The following is a 25,071-nucleotide window of genomic DNA, read 5'->3' on the forward strand; positions in this document are numbered from 1 at the left end:
TTTGCCTTTAGATCACTGAATTTGGGCCTGCTTGTTTTAGAAAAACCATCACGTTACACTTGTACTAAGAAATGTGGCCCAATAGCAGTAAACTGGAAAATAAATCAACATACTTATTTCATGATTGTCAGGGCAGTCGACAGCTTTCTTCTGAGTGGTACTAGTTTAAAAATACCTATTAACTAACTCATCACCATTTCACATCACAAATTTAAAAAACATTAAATTAGGTGCAGAATTCTGAAAAACAACATATAATAAAGAAATAGAGAGTATATGACTGCAGTGCCTGTCTAAATTAGTTCCATGCCTAAATATACACTAGGCTTATTGTCAAAAGTATAAAAATTCTACATAAAGCTATATGGGCAGGAGTACATCCGAATGAAAAGCAAACCACTTCCCCATTAAAACAAAACAAAAAACTGGCTTTTCCCATGTATGGATATGGCTCCACATTCTCAAGTTGTGATTCTTAGCTTCAGATGCTGCTGCTCATGCTTAGTTTTCCAGAAACCTACAGTGTCAGAAATACTGAGATGAGCATATCAAGCAGCTTCAGGCTATAATATTTTAAGAAGGAATCATATTTAAAGAACCTCGGAAAAAAAAGTTATAGAGCTCCTTTTGTCATTGATAGCAAATGTTCTTACTTTATTGTATAAACATTGAAAAGCTTCTGAATTAGTACAATATCTAAAAGTTTATAATCAGTAATTTTAACAGAAAACCAAAATGTAAAAAGTCTCCCATGAACTAGTCAACAAAAATATATCTTGAGAAGAATGATCAAGTTTAAATGTATTATGAAATTCCAGCACCTTTTCCTCTTCATTTACTAGTGTAATGCTTTCATATAAAAAAGCACTTGCTGAATTCAGGATATCAGGACAAGGCACGATACCGTAATGTTACGGGAAAAGATGAACCCTAGCCATGCATTTTGCAGATATCCAGTGATAGTTTCTGACTAGAATGTGGCTTTCCGACTGGCATGTAACTGAAGTCAGAGAACCAAACAGTTAAATCATGTTGCAATGTTTCCATATCGAATTTACCGTAAAAACAAATATTTTCAAAAATTATAAGTATCAATTTTAAGTACCATCAAGGAACTCCTAACTCTTTCCATCCACGAAGGTATTTTTCACTCTACAGATTTCTCTTCTGATATCCAATAAGCATGGAGTGTACCCTTAAGACAAACATCTGTACTGTAAAATTTCACACAAATACATATTTATTTTATATGCAGTATATGTGTGTATATATGTATATACACACACACACACACACACACACATATATATACCGTATACTCTCAACATTTATGAGGGATTAAAATGATTATATTGCATATAGATACCATGAAAGTTTGTATTAAATACTGTGTGACATACCCACCGACTGGAATGTTTTTAAAGGCACCTAATCACTCTTGGCAAAATGACAATCCTGGGAATGACTTACCAACAGGTTGGCACCAAAACCCTTAGTTTGTGTGCCTCTTCTGTGTCTCAGCCCTATTTCACACAAAAAAACCTTTGAGGCATGGAATCCATTTGAGTGCAAAACAAGAGGATCACTAATATTTTCATATATCCGTGATAAAAAGGTCTAGAAAATATTTAAAATATTATATATAATAACTAATGACACACCACAAGAGATTATTCAAGGGCAATTTTACCAATGTTTAATTGCATCTATATTTTGAAACATTCCGTTACTGGCAAGATGCTAAATATCTAGGCATCAAACAACTAAGGATAAAACTGATTTCATCTAGAAAATAATAATTACTTTATAAGCCAGTATGCTAGTGGTCGACTAAGTTTATGACTCCAGAGGTTATGGGGGTCTTCTGTTGTTCAGAGAAGAGCTATCGCATAGAAATACTGCATTTACTTATTTTGACACACATTAACAGACTTGTGCAACATAAAAACACAACGTGAGGCTCATTATTGGAAATGCCCATTTACAAACATATTTGTAAACAGTCACAAATATATAATAATCTTCAGGAACTACCTTTCTTTACTATTCAAATTTTCATACACAGCAGGCTATAGTCTTCCAGGGCGGTGGTTGTAAGAAGAAATCATTACTGATCCAATTTTTTAAAAGTAATTGGTTATTTTGTTATATTAAAAAAAATAGGCACATGGGTTTACTATATAAAAAAAACACTAGATCTCTACAATCAAATTATCTGGGCTTTCGAGATGGAAGAAAAGGTTCCTTGGCCTGAAACATTTAGATAAATGTCAGGGAATGTATCTGCTACATTGTACTCTAACCAAGCCATTGGTACAGTGCTCCATAAATGTGATTGACTGGCTGACAGAGAAATGTATTTTTAAACCCTGAATTTTCCAAGTAATTTGGCAGTTTAGGCCATCTTGCAGTGTCCAGATTCCTAAGTCATTGGCATGCGACGGCACACTCCACAACATGCCATTACAGTACTTGAGGGTGTAACACTGTTCCCTGAGAACCTAGTCAATCTTCGGTCTATATCTTGGGGTTTTTATTGGCGGGCCCAACCTGGACAAAACTCTTTGTCAACCGAATGTTACAGATTTGCTTGTTTTCAAAACAAAGGAAAAAGCTTTGTAAGATTTGGGCCAATGAAGAGTTTAGTTTTAAAAGCCATTTCCTCCAGAATTTACTTTTCCGTCAAATTTTCAAAAATTATTCTTTGAGTTGAGACTAGATAAAAAATAGTCTGCTTAGAAAAATTTTCTATGGAGAAGTCGGGGGATTGATAAAAATGCAATCTTCAATGGAAGATTAATGCTACAGGAGAAGAAACTTGGGAACAATTTTTTTTTTAAATGAGACTGTAGGTACTTAAAAAATCTGTACCTATTTGACAGAGATCTTTTCAAAGTGGATCTGGAAATGAAACTTCATTGAATACAATAAGGGAGAGTGAAAGAACTTGTTATAATAGTCGCTATGTATTGGAGGGACAATGGCAGCTGAGGTGGATTTTTTCTGGATACAAGAAGCACAAATAACAAGATAATACCCCATAATTATCATGGTAGTCATAAAAAATTAGCTTCTTCCACTTCGTACTGGAGCGTTCAAACTAAAGTTTAAGTAATCATTAAATTTCAGTGACACTGAGTGGTTACAAAAACAACAATAGTAATAATCCCGTACTGGGTATGGGGTTGAGAAAGCATAAAAAATTCAATTAATAACATTTATTGAGAGCCTGTGTGCAGAAGAGGATACAATAGAATTAGTGTAAACGGTCCCTGCCCTCACGTAGTTTTATGGATAGAAATTTTAACTTTAAAGGAAGTCTTAAAAGAAATCTAAAAATTATAAGTTACATCAGCTCCATAAGATATAAAATATGATCTTCTAAACAAAGTTATTTCTGAACTGCACAACTGAAAAATCAATTGGAGTCGGCAGTCCTAAACCAGCCAGATCCTCTTTACTAGATAAATCTCGCACTATTATCTTGTTCCAATGTTCTTCAGTTTGGGTTGGCTCCTTTGGGGGCAGAGATCACGTGAACTTATTCTACTGTAGTTTTCCAAGCATTTAGTCCAGTCCTTTGCACAGGACAGATACTCAATAAATACTATTAATTCCACATTCATGAAATCATTTCCACAGGAGTAAGGGAAACCAGACACAGGATTCTAACCTATATTGGACAAGTCAAAGTAATGAAGTAAGCACAACCCACAAGAATAGAGAATAATTTAAAGAAACAGAATAACTTGGAAAACTTTCCAGTAATAACTCATATGCCCAAAACGATCGTATTTAATGCTGCCGGCAGGAGAAGGAAACTCCCAACATCATCAAGTTTAGTAGCTGGGCCAGTACAGAACTTGAGATGGAGTAAAATTTTCCATTTAATGCCCCTCATCAGTGGCATGATTGATTATATTCAAATAAAGTGTAAGTAAATTGTGAATGAGATGTGGAAATAAATAACTAATTAAAAAGTAACACCCACCACTTACTGTGGGTTGGAAAATAAAGGAGAGTGCAATATTCTTTTGACTGATTTTTGTAAGACTCCTGTAATAGTTAAAAAAAATGGCCAAGCATGTTGTTTTTTTCATACAACAATCTCTTCCAGAGAGTCATCTGAAAAATCATTTACTATGGAGAAAGTCATACAGCTTATAACTAGTTTTGATAAGGACAGTCCCAGCACACTTTGAAAGAAATGACTGCATATTTGGTCTCCTGCTTTCTATGCTGGAAAGGAGACAAACTAAAATTATTCCTACGAATCACAACGATTTGAGCTCCTGGGGACTGCTGATCAAATGACAATTACATTTGTTTCTGAACCCCAGAAATCTGTTAGGATATTAAAAGTCTTGATTCAATAGTTTAATCTTTACCAAGAGAACTAGTCAGTACTTCTGATTGATTTTAAACTCAACAACTAATATAATTTCCTTAATTAAAACAAGGTGATGTGCTCATTTATATGAACTACTGCACTACACTTGTGATTTTAAATGTCCGAACCATTGGAGTGGGCTAAAAGCTCAAGAAACCAATGTTGTCATATTACAAACTGTCTTCACAGAAGCTGGGAAAAACACAAGAGGTTTTTTTTACTTTTTTTTGCTTGAAAATTTACCGCAACAATTGTTTTAATTCTTATGTTTTAGTGAGGCTCTGCCTATTTGTTGATCGTTTGGAGAAAACAAATGTCAAGTTGATTTTCTATCAATTATTCTATCTGTAGCAAGCTTTATGTACCAGGCTCTATTTCACTTGCAGGCATGTTCCTACTTTATAGTAACAAATACATCTGAGTTGAGGAAAAAAAAAAAGTTTCAAAACAATTTAAGTGCATTTTTAACCTATACATCTTTCCGCTGTTAAAAAACAGCAGTGGTGCTGGACCTAAAGTGATTGAAACACAGCGTGTTTTGTGTTTTTTTGTGCTATAAATGCTCTTCTCGGGCAGGTCCAGCAATGCCCTATGTGCAACTCTCTGCCAAGGTTTGTGGGATCCTCCATTTTTAATTGCCATTTAGGGTTCGGATGCCTTGAGGTATTCAGAAGATGAAGTGCATAATCCTGACAAATTAAAAAATCCTTCACTCGTTTCGAAAAGCAGCAGCATGGAGTCTCGATGCACCCCAGATCAATAGCCTGCTTTCGACGGCTAACAGCTCACCAGGGAGGCGGTACTGCTTAATTTAGAAAACATACATTGCACCAATTTGAATTACTTCCAGAGAGGTCCCAAGAAAAGAATGTCAAAACAGACGATATTTAGATTTCTGAAAGTGTCACAGAGGCAACATCTCTCTCTCTCTCTCTCTTTTTTTTTTTTTTTTTTTTACCCTTAGGGCTTTTCTTAAATCCTAATACTTATTTTCCAGAGTACTTAAGTCGGAAAGATGAAACGTTTCACTAGGGCAAAAGATTTAATTTAACTGTGATTTAATTGACAAAAATCATGTCAGAAATGACTTGAATTACTGAGGCCCTGATTTTGAGCTTCTGTAATAAGACCAGACTTAGAATAGCCAATGAGGAGCTGAACTGCTTTTTAAAAAAGTGCTAGTCAGTGATCGATATGAGCTTTTTCTATCGTCTTTTCTTGGGAAAGATTCTTTAGATTATTCTGAAAATCAAAAGTGAACCTCTCCCCACTTGTGTGGGCAAAAGGGTTCCTGAAGAAGAGATTTTCAGCTAATGGAGCGTCAGTATCTGAATCCCAAGAGTCGGTGTCTGTAGTGGTGGAGTCTTCCGTTGTTGTTGGCGGATAGCTCAGCTGCTCTAGTTGGTCGATAATGTCAGAAAACTGAAAGGCTGAGCTGGATTCGGAACGAACTGAATAAGCTGGGAAGTTCACCAACGAGCTCGCTTCCGACTGATTAGCAGAGCTGGCCGTGGGCAAGGACGAGATACCGTTCAAGGGCACGTTATTGAGGGAGCTGCTCTCGGACTGATTGTTTATGAGAGAACTGGTTTCAGAGGGACTCAAAAGACTTTGCATTCTGCTCGCTTGGGCTTTTACCTCAAACAATTCAGAAGTGTCTGATGGCCGTGCGTTGCCATTGAAATCACTCCCTTCCTCAAATTCGAAATCATCTTCCACATTCATATCTACTGCTTCGGTAGAATACCTGTCGGGGCTAGACTGAACGGATCCCAGATCCTCTTGGAACACGTCCATGTTAGCCAGAGATTGTGAGTGATGGGACTGCTTAGGTGATTTACACTCACCAAGGGCTAGGCAACTATAGGCGTAAGAAAATGCCTCCGATCCTCCAGCGAAAAAGGAAATCTCTGCTGGATCGTCATCGATAAATTCCTCTGTAACCTGCAGCTGGGAGTTTGTCAATGTGAAAACAGGGGCACCCCTGCTGCAGGGCTGTCTATACTGATAGTTAGAATCAGAAATGAAAACACCTGTGGTAAAGTCATCCTCACCATTGTCATTTTGACAGGCAATCCTGATCTCCCTGCCACTCCTTTCTATGTCTAGAGCTAAATCACAACTACCCTCCACACCAGAACAAGTGGAGCTGCAATTTCTTGCAACATTACAAAACCCAACACCTTGAAATGACTGGAGGATCGGTGAGCCGTGATGCTGTGCCATTTTCTTGTCCGCTTCTTCGGCTGATGTTACACTGCTCCTTCCTGTGGTTGGGCTCTTCCCATACGGTGCTCTGGGATCCACGAGAGAATTGTTGCTGTCCATATAAATGGGCAGGCCAGAGGGGATCAGGGAAGAGGGAGGGATCGAATAGAAGGAGACATTTGTAGAAGAGGGGGAGCCGGGAATTCTTAAGCCCTCGTGGAACGAGAAACTCTGGAAATCAAAATTTAAAAAAATGAACAGGTAAAACACAAAAAATTACATTACTAACTTCACAAATTTATGCCCTCTTGGGCCATCCTTAACAAATATACTGCTTTCTGTTGCCCACTCAGTAAGAACAGGTAACTTAAGTGGAAATTTTCACAATTAAAATTTGAAGTGTTCAACAGAACGGGACACTGACCTAGCATCAAAACAATCAAAATTGTATTCATATTTACAAACACCTAGGAAGTCTGATTATGCTTTTTAGCTTAAAGAAAAACCTAGTACGGCCAAACCAACACAAGAGGATCTACAACCGGAGAACACATAAAACTACAATTTATGAGGAAATAACCTGAACACACACCTGCATGTGTCCACATTTTCTCCAGCCACAATCGTTTTCATGAACATTTATTACACAGGTGCCATTAATCTATTTTTTAAGTGCAGGCGACTTAGGTGACAATCAAGCTTCCCATGCAATTTTTCCCCAGCAAAACTATTCATGAGGCTACAGAAAACTTGCCCCTTCATTTTATTTTGTGCTGAAACATACCGTTGTAATATATCTACCTTGAGAACATTATTTTTCTATCATTAGTGGCACATGGGATGGTCGTGCCATGCATGCACTGAAAGAGTCGGGTTAAGTGGGAGAGTTAGAAGAGTATTGCTTTGAGAGGGGGTAAGCTCTGAAGAAACAGAAAGTGAAGCAGAACCTAGTATACTGCAGGGAACATGAAAGAGTTTCCCTTCTTTATTTATATGACTTAACTATGTATAAGTTTTATATTACTAAACTGATTCTCAACATCATCTTCCTCTTTCATATCTATTACTTCTGCAGAATACCTGTCTGGGCTAGACTGAACGGATCCCAGATTCTGTTGGAATACAACATGGTATAATGATTTTACTGAAAGTAGAAGGCAAGCTAATGAGTGAGATTAAGTACCTATTTGGGTGTCCGACAGCAAAAGACCATTAAGTCTTTAAAATTCTATATGCTACTCATGAATGGAATTGTTCTCAAGAACAAGTTAGTCTAAAAGAGGACCCTCAGAAGTTTGCCCCATTTTTAAATATAGTGAGGCAGTCTCATCATTTAATAGTTTTTATCAATGGGAGCTTGGAAAGGGTACCTGGGAATTTGGGCTTACGGTTTAGTGAAGGATAAGGTGGGAAGATTCACATTTTAAGAAAGATCAAGTAGAAGACGAAACTATTTAAGCTTTACAGAGCAACAGAAGTAAAATTAAAGCTGCCATTCTGGTCCTCTAGCAGATTCCTTCATTAGAGGTCGAATGGGAATTGATATAAGAAATGTTAGACACCCTATAAAAATTACCAGAAGTGGATGAACTGAATTTAAACCAAACGTTTAAACATAAAATTGAAGCATTGAAGAAAATTACACATGTATTCCACATATGAACAAGTGACAGCACATGGACAATGGAAATTATAAAGGATCTAAAAAGAAATAATATACATACACACCCGAGCATTGGAAAGGAAAGGCGACAACAGTCGATTTATAAAGAACACGTGATAAAAGAACCGTAAGGACAGAAGGAAAGAGATTATTTGGCATATAAAGTTAATACTAAAAGGAATTGTAGTAGAGTTTTTGCTAGTAAAAAGATCACACCAAAACAGATTAACAACAAATTGAAAATTAAACCAGAAACATATGATTATTCAGAGGTAGTTCTCTGATAAAACACTAGAAAAAACAGTTTGAATATTGGCACTTTACATATAATTACTCTATAATTTGAACCTATGAAGGAAATTGAACAATTGATAGGTATTATGCACAATAGCAATTTGGAGTTTACAAACACATTTAACAATTGGGCTGAGAGAAAATATAACTGGAAAGTAGTATAAATGTTAAAGTAGATATTTTAAATTATAGACAATATAAGCACCCGCTATAAAACAGATCTATCGATCAGTGGTATTCATTATGTGCTTACTGCAGAGCACAGGAAGAGCACTGTACTAAGCGCTTGGGAAAGTACAACATAATATAGTCGGTAGATGTGATCCCTGCCCAAAAGGAGATTACAGTCTAAGTAACTCATATTCAAATGAATGTACCATTACTTTGAGAGGAAATTTAAAACACAATTTAATACATTAAAAATGTAAAAAATGATATATCTGTAGATTGTGGGAGCAGCATGGCTTAGTGGAAAGAGCATGGGCTTGGGCGTCACAGGTCATGGGTTCTAATCCCAGCTACGCCACGTAGCAGCAGTGTGACTTTGAGCAAGTCACTTCTTTGCGCCTCAGGTACCTCATCTGTAAAATGGGGATTAAGACTGTGAGCCCCACGTGGGACAAGCTGATTACCTTGTATCTACCCCAGCGCTTAGAACAGTGCTTGGCACGTAGTAAGCGCTTAACAAATACCATCATCATCATCATCGGGAATATTCTTTCATGATAGTGAGAAAGGTGTCTCCCATCAGAGATGGAAGAGGCTCCGTTCTGTCCTGGCTGTTGTGTTGTGTGACCTGGATGGAAGGCCAAGTGTGAGGCACATGTCTGACAACAGATCGGGCACACAAGGGTCAGCAATGGTTGTTCTGCAGAGTTTCAAATCGCCTCACCTAGCATTCTTCTCCTTTGCTGCAACAACGCACTTGATCAATCAATCAATCAATGGTATTTACTGAGTGCTTACTATGTGCATAAGTGCTTGGGAGAGTACAAAACAAAAAAGTTGGCAGACATTCATTCATTCAATCGTATTTATTGAGCGCTTACAGGGCGCGGAGCACTGTGCTCTCTGTATGCCCTGAGTTTACAGTCTAGAGGAGCTGTCTAGTGATCCTCAAGTCGAAATCGCTTCCCCACAGGAGAATGGCAGATCTGACAAGAGAATCTATCTGGGACTGCCAATTCTCAAGCACTGCTTTTCACGTAGTAAGCCCTGAGGGTTGTCTTTAGCACATATTTGAACCTATGCCTCTGGCCACCTCTGGAGTGTACTCTGTTGAGATTTCCAAAAGAGACTGTCTTGGGACTTACTCCTTTTAATAATAGTAATAATAATTATTATGGCATTTGTTAAGCGCTTCCTATGTGTCAAGCACTCTTCTAAGCACTGGGGTAGATGCAAGGTAATCACGTTGTCCCACGTGGGGCTCACAGTCTTCACCCCCATTTTACAGATGAGGTAACTGAGGCACAGAAAAGTGAAATAGCTTGCCCAAGATCACACAGCAGACAAGTGGCGGAGCCGGGATTAGAACCCACATCCTCTGACTCCCAAGCCTGGGCTCTTTCCACTAAGCCCCGCTGCTTTTGATCACCCATTTGCATTAGATGACCACATCATCGCAGCTGAGCTCTGGATCATTATTCCCTTAATACCTAGGATCCCAAGGTTGCGGAAACTTGGGGTTCAGGAAGACACGGCTATCTTAGGCTGCTGATTCATGGGAGACAATGAAATGTAACTGGTAAAGTTATTTTATATACTGTAAAGTTGCTTTATATACAACCCAGTCTGCACACTTCACTCCTCTGACACCAACTTAGTCACTCTACCTTGATCTTTGTTCTGTCTCGCCAACTCCTTGCCCACGTCCTCCCATAGGCCTCACCATCCATAGCTAATAGACCACCACTCTTCTCATCTTCAGAACCTTCCTAAAATCATATCTCCTCTGAGAAGCCCGCCCCATCTAACTCTCGCTTCCCCTATTCACCCTCCCTTCTGTACCGCCAACGCAAATGGTCTGTACTACTTAAGCTCTTTGAGATTCTCCTCCCTTCCAGGCTCACAGCACTTATGTACATATCCATCTGTAATTTAATGTCTCCATTCCCTGCTAGTCTGTAAGCTCCTTGTGGGCAAGGATTGTGTCTACCTACTCGATTGTACTCTCCCAATACAGTGCTCTGCATAAAGCAAGCACTCAATCATTAAAATTGACTGATTGTCCATTTCTCACTGCCAAATTATGATTTTGCAACAATAGTAGGATAGCTGTCGATCTTTGTTATTAGGCTGACCCCCCGCTTTTCCACAGTTCCAACTTTGCAAATGCTGCACCGACTGTGCTGATACTTCTTGACATCATTATCAGTAACAGTAGTTTTAAGAGCTTGCTGGCCAAGTAGCAGAATTTTTCATTACGCTCCACACTATTCAAAGGATACCGTTGAAGCCGTGGTATTCAGTTCTGAATGGAGAGTAACTTCCTATGTCGCAGACACGGTCGGTCCAAAGTGGTTAGCGGTTCATGCAAAACACCTACTGACCAACTGGATGTCTCGAAGAACCTACCTCTCTAATTCGCAATCATCCACAAAGGGCAGTTCACGATAAATTTTTTTCCCTTTTGTCTCTGCATGAAAGGAGTTGCAGATTTAAAGGCTTCACCCTGTAGACCAGTCAATCCGATTTACTGAATCACAGTTTTTGTGAAATTATGAAGGCCATATGCAGATTCTGGTTCTGCTCGCTGTGTTTCTTCTGCAGCTGTCTAGCAGCCAAGATCAGGTCAGCAGTACTGCGTTCACACCGTACGACTCATGTGCTCCTGGGAAGTATTTTTTCCTGGCAGCCAGTGAGTTAGGAGTTTCGACACTACTCAGGCTACCACCTTCACAGCCGTCACCAGGAGAGATGTCATCCACTGGTTATCACAGGTGGCACGAATGTCCTTCCTTTAGTTCTACGGTCTGACAATGTGCACATCTCTGAAATCCATGGCACTTATCTTCTTGCCCAGATCGATGGATAAGCTTTCCGACAAGCTTGTACCCATCATATTTACACACCTCTGCAGGAATGCTTTCTGGAGCAGCAGCCTTTCCATCTGCGGTTCGGTAGCCTTCAGCACTTCCGATACGGTTGGTAGAAATGCAAGGTGTGTAGCTGTAGAGAATTGTTTCTGCAGCCTCTAAGACTATTGGTATGCAACTGAAAAAGCACCTAGCACCATGCTCAATAAGCACCACTGAACGATCGACTGAAGTGTTCAGTACACTTTCCACGACAGTCTCACGTTTGGTCTACGGCTGTGAGTTGTCGGTATTTCGGATGGGATTGGTGCCAGTGGATTTCAGCCAATCGAATGCACAATGCTTTCTGAAAACATTCTTAATAATAGTAATTATGGCACTTGTTAAGCGGTTCCTATGTGCAAAGCACTGTTTGAAGTGCTGGCATTTATTAAGCACTTACTATGTGCAAAGCACTGTTCTAAGAGCTGGGGAGATTACAAGGTGATCAGGTCGTCCCACGGGGGGCTCAGTCTTAATCCCCATTTTACAGATGAGGTAACTGAGGCCCAGAGAAGTTAAGTGCCCAAAGTGCCAAGAAGTTAACTTGTCCAAAGTCACCCAGCTGACAATTGGCGGAGCTGGGATTTGAACCCATGACCTCTGACTCCAAAGCCCGGGCTCTTTCCACTGAGCCACGCTGCTTCTCTATCTTCTCTGTTCTTGCCATCGTTGGATTGGCTGCTGCTTGCACCTCTTTAGATTTCTCCATTCACCACTTCTCCTTCATCAGCTGCAATCAGGTTTATACCGGTTGCTTGGTTTGCTGGAAGATCATTATTACTCTGGCAGTGTTTTCCCACTGATTCATGCCCAATGTCGATTTTGCACGGTCTCACCATTGTCTTCATCAAACCAATCTTGGTCAAGCTAAGAATATCTGCAGACATGTTTCATGTGACATTAATGAACGCTGAACAGCTGATCCCTAGCTTTGGGCTGTGGGAATATGAGTTAGTCTGCTGGCCAACTCGAGGTATTTGGTAGCCGGAAAGAAAGCTTGTGGATTGAGCTTCTTTGTAGGCAGGCTTACGATGTGACACTGCCAGCTCAGATCCCATGCTGTCAGACACATGGGTGTTTCTCTCTCATATTGCATATATTATTGATAAATAAGTATACAAAAATAACTATTTCCCATTCACGAAATACATTTCTTCATGAAATGTCCAGTAATAAATACATTTCATTTAGATATGCACCTTCAAGGTTCTGGCAGATATCATTGGAAAAACATTTAACAAACAAGTATACATTCAATAGGCTAACTGGACATTGGTTTTACAAGGTTACCATTTGGGTTACGCTCTTTTGAAGTTTTTTACAAAGGAGTCAAAAATACTTAAAAATGTAGAAGGTACCAAAGGGTACATTGATGATAGACTGATTTAGGAATAAGAAACATTGCTAAAATAGCTGAGAACAACAACACAGTCACTGATAAGGCTTCGGAAAAACTGGAGACAAACGGAACAAAAATGGAAGCATGGAGAAACATGTCAATATTAAGGGTGAAGAAAACAGTAAAAACCAAATTACTTTTAAGGCGGTCAATGGGGGAGAATTAAAACTGATGAAATAATTTCTATAATTCTTGAATATGTTAATTTGAAGATATCAAATATGTTCATATTTTTCCTAAGTGAGAAGAAATGAGGAAAGTGCACATAAGAGGAGTCACTACAGTAGTCAGAAAAGAGTATCAGAAATGCTCATTTGTATATAGTTAAATTCATTAAATAAGTGACTTTTTGTTTAACAGAAAATGAAGCAACTGGATTGATTTTCAAACACAAGCCAACAAGAACAAACACACAAGTGAGGCCCTAAAGAGATGGGTCAAAGGGGCTTCTGGGATCTGATTCAAGATTGATTTGGCAGAGAAACTCCTGCCACTACACTCACTAAAACAGTAAGAGCTGCAGAACGGGAATGCTATGTTTCTCTCTTAACAGACACCACAAGACCCCATGCAATAGCATTTCTAGAAATGAGAGTACAAGCCACTCACTAAACCATGCTACACAGTGGTTGCACCAAATCATACGCAATCTCAGAAGGGCCCCAAAAACTTCCATTATTGTCAGTAATATAAAGTGTCTAAGCAAATCATTTTCCTCTGATGTACGCCCTTCAGAATATTAATGGAGAGGAGGCCAAGAAAGAGAAATTAGCCCTGATCAGCAAACCAAAAGCACCTACAGAAAATTGTCAAAATAACCAAAATAATGCAATCACTTTCTGTAAAATCAGTCTTTACCTATCACAGATTTGCTCTTGTTTTGTGACCAATTCAACAATTATGTGAAAATCCACACATTAAGTTATTGGATGTTGTGGAATTTAACCCTTTACTCCACTGACTGTAAGGATCTGTTGTTCACAAGTCTGCCCATCACACCGTTTTCCTAGAAAAGGCTCCCTGGCAATCAGTGAAGGGTGACTACACAATAGAAAATGAATAGCGTAGACAATAAAACTGTTACAGTTCAAGCACAGCAGGATTTACCTGTTTTGGCAAGTCTGCATTCAAAGTACGAGTGGAGACTCTAGCTTTGCTGTGCCTTCTGTGGAACAGAGAACAAACTTTGAGTTCAAAATTAACCCCCTTCTTAATATCCACATTTTCCCAAGCAAGCATTCATGGAGGGCCTTTTGAACAAAACTTAATATCAACTGACGCCAAAGATTCAGTCTCCTCTAACTCTAAGAAATTATCCCTGGAAAATGTAATAAGAAAATCAAAGGGAAGCATGGGCAAAGTTTCCAATTATTGAGTTTTCCCTGAAAAATCAAAACAAAACTCTGTAAGGAAGCATGGTCCAACACAGCAGCCACATAAATTGTCAGCTTAAAAGCAAAAATGGCTCATTGAAAATATTCTAAAGAGTAAAAGAGGGAAAGCTAGAGTATATTCTGTATTACTGTAGGAAATGACAAAAGCTGACACTACAGAGCATACAACGCTACATTAAAATTCATCCTGGAAACTAAAAGTTACCATTTAAAAAGAAAAACAATTCCATCGACTAACCCTGAATTACAGATGCTTACAAATAAATATGTACGCTAGATGTATTTTAAAAATAAAATTCAAAGTTTATTCAATTAAGCTATTTAGGAAGACAAAAAAGCATTTAATTGAATAAAAAGAGCAAGTTTCACCTTTCAAAGGGAATTTTCTTCATTCCGCTGTCTTTAATGTAATCCACCAGTTGTCTTTGAGTTCGTCCACTAAGGAGAAACAATCGGTCAATCAATCGACTGTACTTACGGCGCACTTAGTGTGTACCGAGAACTGTACTAAGCACTTGGGAGAGTACAATATAAGAGTTGGTAAGACATGTTCCCTGTCTACAGGGAACTTACAGTCAAGATGGGGAGACAGTTAATTGCAATTAATTATGGATATGTACATAAGTGCTGTGGGGCTGGAGGTCGGGAAATTCCAGAGTACAAGTGCAAGGGTGAAGCAGAAAGGAGAGTGAGGAGGGGGAAATGAGGGCTGCAGTCAGGGAAGGCCTCTTGGAAGAGATGTGATTTTAATAAGGCTTTGAAGGGGCGGAGAGTGGTGGTCTTTTGGTATGAAGGGGGAAGAAATTCCAGGCCAAAGGAAGGACATGGGCAAGGGATCAGAGGTAAGATAGATTAGACTGAGGTAGAGTGAGTAGGCTGGTGTTAGAGGAGCAAAGCGAGCTACTGGGTTGAGGTAGGAAATCGGGGAAATGATTAATGAACACACCCTTCTTTCGTAGGGAAATCATCTGTGAAATCTCTACCGTTTTTACTTTAATGGAAGGAAGGAAAATTCTAGATTCTGACTCTAGGGAGAAAGGTTTTAACAAGAGTCTTGGGGCGGCAGGAGGGTGTCAATTACAAGCTGGTGAATCTTCTCAATCCATTTTATCTGGATTAGTAAGGGTGTTTTCTGAGAGGTGGTTGACGTCTGCAGAGGACTCATCAAGAATGAGTTTGGTTGTGGTGAGGGGCTGGACTTGGCAAGAATCCTGTTGGTGAAGGGGCAGTAATAAAAAATGAGGTGATATTTGAATGTCCCTATTTTGACTACTGTCCCCCTTCTTTCCTCCAACTGAACAATTAATTCTTAATTGTCAAAGTAAATAGCTTTACAGCTGCCTGGAAATCAGGTTATATGTTGAGTACAGTACTCCAGAGACAGCGTGTGTTCAGTAAATACTTGTAATTGAAAAGCAAATTTTCAAAGCCAATCGGTCCTTCGGGAGATGGGCAAATAGTGTGCTGACACTTCTGTGATAAAGATTCTCACACTAATGATGAAAATACTTGCACTTGCTAAGAATCTATAGTTTATATTTCTTAGATTAGATATTTTCTCGGTCATCAATTTCACAATCCACTCAACACCCAAATACGTCAATTGCCTATTTTTACCTGTATCTAAATGAAGATCCACGGCTGAAAAAAACTGCTTTAGACTTCGGTTTGGGTTGATCAAACAATCTAAAGAAAGTATGATACTCCACACAAATCTTCCAGAAATTTTTGCACTCATTTCTACTCCCCAACAGAAATTCCAATGTATCCTGATAAGGGCCCTAAAAATAAAATGCAGAGATTTAGGTAACTTATTGGCTGAGCCCAGCGTTTAACCACTGGGAAAAAAAAAATATGTTTTTCAATCTCCACCTTCCTTAATTTTATCAGTGTTTGCAGACTCATTTTCTAATGAACAAATAAAGGATTTTAACCAATACTTTTTAGTGGCAAATTAGCAGGAACTACCGAAATCTGATTGTTTGAGGTCCAACAGAACTTTTTTATTTGTTTATATGTTTGACGATTTGATTGCAAACTGCTTCCCTGAAGCATGCCTTAGGCAGATTAATGTCAAACTGATTTCCACTGAAAAAATCCTTTCAAAACATAGTCCCGCACGGAGAACCCCCACCCCCACTGAGTTACAGTTAAAAAACTGAAAGAAAAGAAATTTCAAAAATATACTGAAATTATTAGAGCAGCTCAAAAATGACAAACATAGCTTTGTACTTTGCCTAGCAGAGCGGTGAAGGAAAGTAAAATTTTACTACTTATAGGTATGAATTTGGCCCCAAAATCTCATAGGGACTTTTTTTGTGAATTAAGCAACTTCCCCCACAGTAAAAACCTTAGGAAAATCAGGAAATCAGGATTTCTTGGGGAAAGATGACATTTAGTAGCCTTTTTTAAAAAAAAAATAAGAATTCACTATGCATAATGGGCCTTTTCCTGCTATGTCAAGTCCACCCTTTGTGGCTTCTCACATCAAAAGTCAAATATAATTAGCTGTAGGAGAACTCAACCTTTTGACAAAAGACTTCTTTGAAATCTGAATCATGGTTTCATTTTATACCACAGTCATACAGATTTTCATTTTTCTACACCCAAAAGTATATACAAATGTGACAAAGATGATGATGACTAGCTCTGGAACACTATGCCCAGAGATGCTTAGGTAATCTGGTCTTTGTTTTCTAACCAGTGTTGCACAATAGGCACGGATCACTTATTCACAAATATTATTTTCTCTGAACGCTTTAAATTATTTGGTTTTCTCCAACTGGCAGGTTGATAAAAGACACATAGAAAAACTCACCAAAGGGCTTTTAAACCTTTGTTTTGTATGCTTAAACTAGTTTCTTCAGAAGAAATTAATGTTCTTATGTGATAAGTGCATCGTTTCATTAAATCAATAGTGAGGGTCAATTTTTTATTGACAGAATCATTTAATTAGTGAAGCAAAGAGCCTCCAAAAGACATTTTGGCCATCTTCCTGCCAGCAGGCATCTTCATCTACACCATTCAAGAAAGAGCACAATTCCTTCTTTAAAAATACTGTATACTATACTAACAAAGTTTTTTTAAAAAAATTGCTTTGGTTTTATAAGAGGCATACATTAGTTCTAGTTTCTAAAAAAAACTTCAGGCAATACCTGACAAGACTTACGTGAACTTCGGGGTGAAGTTTAATGAGAAATCTTTTCCTTTTGAAGCTCAGTTTCCGGACTTTGGACCAATTGAAGGTGTTAATCTTGGTGCTGCCCTAAATTTAAAAAATGCTCAATTTATTTCAGGGGGTAGGTTTATGCATTCGCTTTTACTATTATGACCAGATACAAAAACCCAAACAGTTCCTGGATAATAATGAATCCACCAGGCTCTGTAGCTTCTTCATGACCCTGAATCCCTCAATGATTGGCCTAGTGATTTAAAACACTGGCTAGGTATTTATATCAGTTAAAAGCAATATAAATTCTGTAAATTCAAAGTGACCAGTTTAGACCAATGCTCCAAATTGGACATTTTATGACAAGATATTTTTCTAGAACTTGATTCATTTCCAGAGACTGTTGGCAAATAATACTACTTTACCTAAGGTATCACCATACCAATGTTATTAAAGTTAAATCCCTTACCACTGTTCAAATTTTTTTCAACCTAATTCCCTCAAAAGAGCTACTGGAGCTGCAATAAAACATTCCCGAGAGCTGCCGGACAGACAATAATATCCTGTCCTTTGCCTTCCCAAGTTTTTTGTTTGTTTGTTTGTTTTTTGGATCAGAAACTCACTTGATTCAGTCAACAAACTGCTGGCCTAAACTAATCAGAATACAGCTCTATAGATTGCAATGTTCCCTGTTCCCTACCTCCTACTCCCTAACTGTGGGAGTCCCTCAGCACTCAGTTCTGCGACCCCTTCTATGGTCCATCTACGCCCACTCCCTTGGAGAACTCTTTGGCTCGCATGGCTTCAACTCCCATCTCTATGCGGATGATTCCCAAATCTACATCCCCAGTCCTGATCTCTCTTCTTCTCTGCAGTTGCGCATTTCCTCCTGCTTTCAAGACACCTGTATTTGGACGTCCCACCAACATAGCAAACTTTACATGTCCAAAACAGAACTCCTCATATTCCCACCCAAACCCTGCCCTTCACTGACTTTCCCATCACTGTAGACAGCACCATCCTCCCTGTCTCACAAGCCCATTTCCTTGACGTTATCCTCGACTCAACGCTCTCGTTCAATCCACATTTTCATTGTCACCCTTTCCTTTCAATCAAAACAGCTAACCGTTATTCCAAGCATTTATCCTATTTTGCCTTGATGACTGCATCAGCCTCCTTGCTGACTTCCCTGACTCCTGTCTCTTCCAACTTCAGTCCTTACTTCACTCTCCTGCCCAAGTCATTGTTCTACAAAATCATTCAGTCCTTATTTCCCCACTCGAGAGCTTCCAGTGATTGCCCATCCACCACCACCACAAATAGAAATGCCTTACCATAAGCTTTAAAGCACTCAGCCACCTTACCCCACCACCAACCAACCTTACCTCCCTGATTTCCTATTACAATCCAGCCCACACACTTCAGTCCTCTAATGCCAACTTACTTTGGGTACCTACTCAGGTACCCTCACCGTTGACCTCTCCCCCACCTCTGGCCTATCTGAGAAGCAGCGTGGCTCAGTGGAAAGAGTCCGGGCTTTGGAGTCAGAGGTCGTGGGTTCAAATCCCGGCTCTGCCACTTGTCAGCTGTGTGACCTAGGGCAAGTCACTTCACTTCTCTGGGCCTCAGTTACCTCATCTGTAAAATGGGGATTAAGACTGTCAGCCCCCGTGGGACAACCTGATCACCTTGTAACCTCCCCAGTGCTTAGAACACTGCTTTGCACCTAGCGCTTAATAAATGCTATTATTCTTAACCCCGGCTCTGCCACTTGCCTGCTGTGCGAACTTGGGCAAGTCACTTCACTTCTCTGTGTCTCGGTTACCTCATCTTTAAAATAATAATAATACTAATTATTATATTTGTTAAGCATTTACTATGTGCCAAGCACTGTTCTAAATGCTGGGGTAGATACAAGGAAGTCAGATTTTGTCCCATGATTGGCGCACAGCCTTAATCCCCATTTTATAGATGAGGGAAATGAGGCACAGGGAAGATAATTGGCTTGCCCAAGGTCACCCAGCAGACAAGTGGCGGAGCTGGGATTAGAACTCACATCCTCTGACTTTCAAAGCCATGCTCTTTCCACTAAGCCATGCTGCTTCTCTATGGGGACTGTGAGCCCCACGTGGGAGAGGGACTGTGTCCAAACTGATTTGCTTTGGCACAAAGAAAGCATTTAACAAATACCACTATCATTATTATTATTACTTACACATCTGTAATTAATTTATTTATAGTAATATATATCTCCCCCTCTAAACTGTAAGCTTATTGTGGGCAGGGAACATGTCCACCAATTCTGTTACACTGTACTCTTAAGCACTTAGTAAGTGCTGCTCTGCACAGAGTAAGCACTCAATAAATAGGACTGATGGGAGACCCCATGATGCACAGCAATTTGGGGTGGTTTACCCTGGAACAGATATGCAGGTTTTGGTTCTCCTTGCTGCTGCACTGAAGGCAACGTTATTAATACTATGGTGCAGATGCTACATCCCAGTTTCCCAAAAAGCGCTGTCTATTAGGGGAATATGTATCCCAACTCGCGGAAATCCAAATTACTCTCCCATAAATCCACTGAAGTAAGTCTCTCCAGATTATCAATTCCCAAAGAAAGACTGTTTGCTTGGGTAGATAGTATTTTTCTACTTCACAAGAAGAAATCTAGACATTCAGTAGTTAAGTGAGTCGTAAGATTAAAAAAGCGAGCCCCACCGGTTTCTAATCTACTTCTTGTCAAAACATTATGTCATAGCGCTCAGGGAAAAATATTTGTAAACTCATTTGGGCTATTCACGCTGTTGCCTTAAAAAGTACAATATGTCTGGAGCTTTCTAGGTCACAGACACTGTTGCGTAACACACAAACGGATCTGTTAAGGGCAAGAGCAAGAAAAGAGCTCAGAATTCTCCAAAAGAATGCTGCAAACATGACCAGAGGAACTCACATTAATCACTTCCAACTGCTGAATTTTATCCTTATTTTCATCTCTCTTCTGATATAAAGTTTTTCAGGAGTTCTTAGGGCCCGGGATCACCTTCTCTCCAGAGCTCCAGCCATCTGGTGGTGCTCCCAGACTCTTTCCCCAATACTTCCCTGCTATTTCCCCACTGGTATGGTCTAGCAGAGAGGTGTGGTAGCACCAGTGGCAGATATTTTTCCCCTTCCTTTTTCTTCCCTTCTTGGGATGGGAGGGAGAAGGAAGGGTAAAGATGGTAAGGTGAAGGGGGAAGACAACAAATAAAGGCTGCTCTCCTCCTTTGCATGCTGCAAATAAATACCACAATTATTCTGCCTTGGGCTTTTCTAATGATTTTAAGGCAAAATGAGAAGCAACAGGACCTATGTGAGGAGAAGAGTGCCTAGTTGCTAGAGCACGGGCCTAGGAATCAAAAGGACCTGGGTTCTAACCCTGGCACTGCCACTTGTCTGCTGTGAGACCAGGTAAGTCACTTTGCTTCTCTGTGCCTACATTTCCTCATCTGTAATACGGAGATTAAGTCTGTGAGCCCCATTTGGGACAGGTACTGTGTCCAACCTGATTACCTTGTATCTACCCCAGAGCTTAGTATCTTGGCTGGCGCATAGTACGGGCTTAACAAATACTGTAATGAATAAAAAATAAACATAGATACAATTTTAAGCAATGATTCCCTTGCTATACGCCAGACTACCACTCTCTCAATCTTCAAAGAATTATTATCTCCTCCAAGAAGCCTTCCCCATTTAAGCCCTCTTTTCCCCTGCTCGCTCTCCCTTCTGCATCATCTATGCACTTGGAACTATGAACTCCGGAGATTTGATATTTCCTTTACCCCCAACCCCACAGCACTTATCTATAAATCTTTAAATTATATATTATAAATTACTTATTTGTTTACATTAATGTCTGTCTCCTCATCTATACTGTAAACTCATGGGCAGGGAACGTGTCTGCTAATTCTGATGTACTGTACTCTCCCAAGAGCTTAACTCAGTGCTCTGCACATGGTAAGCGCTCAAATACCACTGATTGACCGATTGACAAAGAGTTAGTACTTGGAAAAGGAAGCTCACTGCTCGCACAATTTTGCTTTATTTCTTAAGATACACTGTACTAAGTACTGGGGCGAATTACAAGACTATCAAGTTGGACACAATCCCCGTTCCACATGAGGCTCACAGTCTAAGCAGAAGGAAGACCAGCTATTAAATGCTCTCTTTACAGATGATGAAACTGAGACATAGAGAATTTAAATGACTTGCCCAAGGTCACAGGGCAGATAAGCAGCAGAGCCGGAATCAGAACTCAGGTCCTCAGGCTCCCGGGCCCATGCTCTTTCCCCAAGGCCACACTGCTTCTCCACATATTATTTTCATGACAATTTTATTCACCAGTTAAGGTGTGGATTGCATGAGATTTCACTGGATTTAAACAATACAAAACAGGAAAAGGGAAATCACTCTTACTTGAAAAGGATGAGAGAAGTTATAAGTTAAAATGAATCTCTGTCACTTAAAATGCTACAACAGAACTTGTTAGACACTTTTCCCTCCACTCACCTGGAATACTAATACTCCCATGTGAGATACAGCCAAATTAATTTTGGTTCCCTCTCTGTCAGAGGCCTCGTGAAATTTGATACCATACATCTCCAACTTCCGAGCGATTTCGAGCACCTGGAAATCAGAGTCAGCAGGTGTTTGGCCCCTGTAGGAGGGAAGAGAAACCATAAAATAAAAAATATCAACAATAAACTCTCCTGCCTTTAAGACACAGGCTCTCAATAATTTAATCTATCCCGCTGGAAAGAAAAAATAAACTATAGCTTTCCATTTAAATGACTGATTTGTTTCAGGTAGGAACTGAATTATAGTTGCCTATCTATAAGTGAATTGTAGTGATTCAGTGCTTAGAACAGTGCTCTGCACAGAGTAAGTGCTTAATAAATGCCATTATTATTATTATCATCTCTGACAAAAAAGAAGTAGAGAGTCAGTTTTTCCATAATGCATATTTTCACTTCAGGTTTTGGTGGAAAATGCTCCTCAGTAATTAGGGAATATTCCTCCAAAAATGAACCTCTGTCTGGATAGAACAGGATGCTGTTAGAAGCAAGGTCTGTGCGTGTGGATGTGGTTTTGGTCACGGCAGGTGTATTACAACAGGAGTTTTTCTTAATACGGGGCTCATCAAGAACCTAACCTCTGCATTATCAGAAAACTGTGCTAAATAACACCAAATACAGCCAAGACTAAGCGATACAAGATTAGAAGTAGAATGCTGGCCTAAGGTAGACACACAACATTCCTTACAAGGTCAATACATATTAAACCAATGGCCACTGTTGAATCAATATCAAATGTTATTTCATATCCAGGATTTAGTAAACAGACTGAATGAGAGAGATGAGTAGAAGACAGTACTTGGTTACGGGCTTGTGAGACAGGGAGGAGAGTGGTGTCGTCTTGAGTGATGGGAAAATCGGGGGGAGAAGAGGGCTTGGGTAGGCAGATGAACAGTCTTGTTTTACACATGTTAAGTAAGAGGCATTGGTGGGCCATCCAAGTAGAGATATCCTGAAGGCAGGAGGAAATGCAAAAATGCAGAGGAGAGAGGCAAAGGAGTGGATATAAATTGAGAAAAGAAGGGGATCCTAAACTGGGCTTTGAGGGACCCTCAGGATTAGGGGATGAGAGGCAGAGGAGGAGCCAAAAAAAGAGACTTAGGAGTGGTCACAGCGATAGGAGGAAAACCAAGAGACGACTGCTAAAAACACTGATAGTCACACTACCCACCTAAAAATCAAATTCTACTAAATTTAGATAGCATTTAGATACTGCTTGCAGAGTTCCTTGAGGCCCTAATATGAAAGACAATAAGGTTACAACCTTTTTTTATCTTTAAGAAAAAGATGAACCTTTTTATTTGAGATGCTGTTTCCTTCTTTTCTTTATCTGAAGATTTGATTCTTTCTGTGGCATTTGCTATTTAGGTCTTCAGAGGAGATTAGAAAATAGATACCTTCTAGATGGTAAACTCGTTGTGGGTAGGGAACTTGTTTACCAGCTCTGTTGTACTCTACTCGCCTCAGAGCTTAGTTCCGTGCTCTCCACACAGTAGGCATTCAAATACCATTGACTGATTGGTATACCACCATTCATTATAATAAAAAAATACTTTCTATGTGTGACACTGTCCTAAACAGCACAATTTGAGTCTTTAAAAGTATCACAGGAGGAAACAATAAAACCCTTGAAATAAAACTATGCCACTTAGATTGTTTTAGATGTCAAAAAGCGAAAATAATTACAATCTTCAACTTCTCATTAACCTCAAAATACTTCTTTAAAAATGGTTCTAAGGGCTGGAGTTTTCAAATTTTATAGACCCATATACAAATAAATTTCTGTAATTTCAACGATCAAATAACAATGTTTGCTCTGGCCAAGACAACTACTTTCCATCTAAGCCATTCAGCAATTGCAAGGAACACTGAAAACTATGAAAGGTAAGCACTGGCTTGGTTCAATGGAAAACTATTATAGCCAAAAAGAACTTAAATAAAACTGACAACTCCATTTAACACGAAGTTAACCACATTAAGTATACACAGTAATTTCAAATTAGTCGACCTTGATTTCAGGATACCTAACAATCTTTTCAATTGGCACATAAAAAGATGGCATCTGAACTGCGGTTAAATGCAGTAAGTGGTTTGTGAACTGAAAAGGAGCCAACACGACAACAACTGTTAAAACTTGGACTGAGACAATTATAACAATCACAACAGTCCAACTGAGCTTGATTTAAACTAATGCTGATCAGGGAAATATTACACCACAAAACAAAATTCCTCCACAATAGAAAAAAGAAAAAGGGAGGTGGCATCTAGAGATTAGGAGGTAAGAATCTTAAGCCTCTTTTAAAAATACGGAGCATTGGTAATTATGCCAGGGAGTTCTTATTAACTAGTAAACGTTACAAATGTGATGGATGTTCAGAGTAATTATCCTTACATTTTTCTTTACACTAATCTTCAGGGACAAGCTTGAAAGCAATCTAGTCTAATTTTGTTCATCCAATAAGTAGATAAATCTACTTAGCCTCCGACTTCCCAACCCCCAGGCCACTCCACAGCAAGCAGCTGGTCCATTATAGGCATTTTTCAACAAAGGTCACCATCAGTAGTTATTCCACTACAGATACTCCTGTACTGCTAAACCCACTTTAAGGCCTATTAACTTCTCTGTGACTCAGTTACCTCACCTGAAAAATGGGGATTAATCCTGTGAGTCCCATGTGGGACAAGCAACTGCGTCCAACCTGATTAGCTTTTATCTAACCCAGCACATAGTACAGTGCCTGGCACACAATAAGCACTTAATATCATAAAAAAAAAAAATGCTGTTCAAATGTCCAAGTCCCAGTTCCCAAAAAAAATTCTTTGGGGGCGAATTTCCCCAGGCAGTACAATGCTTGCCAGGCTGG

At 39.3% G+C, this 25,071-nt stretch overlaps 1 protein-coding gene across 1 annotated transcript in view; it reads right to left on the minus strand.

Moving 5' to 3' along the window:
* FARP2 (FERM, ARH/RhoGEF and pleckstrin domain protein 2) overlaps nucleotides 1-25,071 on the minus strand; it is a 109,312-nt gene that overhangs the window by 38,555 nt on the left and 45,686 nt on the right. Inside the window, exons 8-13 of the mRNA XM_038748681.1 lie at nucleotides 22,143-22,290; nucleotides 17,598-17,693; nucleotides 16,046-16,209; nucleotides 14,798-14,866; nucleotides 14,142-14,199; nucleotides 6,574-6,829 (exon numbers count right to left, since the gene is read on the minus strand). Coding sequence (XP_038604609.1) covers nucleotides 6,574-6,829; nucleotides 14,142-14,199; nucleotides 14,798-14,866; nucleotides 16,046-16,209; nucleotides 17,598-17,693; nucleotides 22,143-22,290 — 791 coding nt within the window. The remainder of the gene's footprint in view (nucleotides 1-6,573; nucleotides 6,830-14,141; nucleotides 14,200-14,797; nucleotides 14,867-16,045; nucleotides 16,210-17,597; nucleotides 17,694-22,142; nucleotides 22,291-25,071) is intronic.

Source organism: Tachyglossus aculeatus, chromosome 7 (genome assembly GCF_015852505.1).
Source record: "Tachyglossus aculeatus isolate mTacAcu1 chromosome 7, mTacAcu1.pri, whole genome shotgun sequence".
In the NCBI taxonomy this organism is placed as follows: domain Eukaryota; kingdom Metazoa; phylum Chordata; class Mammalia; order Monotremata; family Tachyglossidae; genus Tachyglossus; species Tachyglossus aculeatus.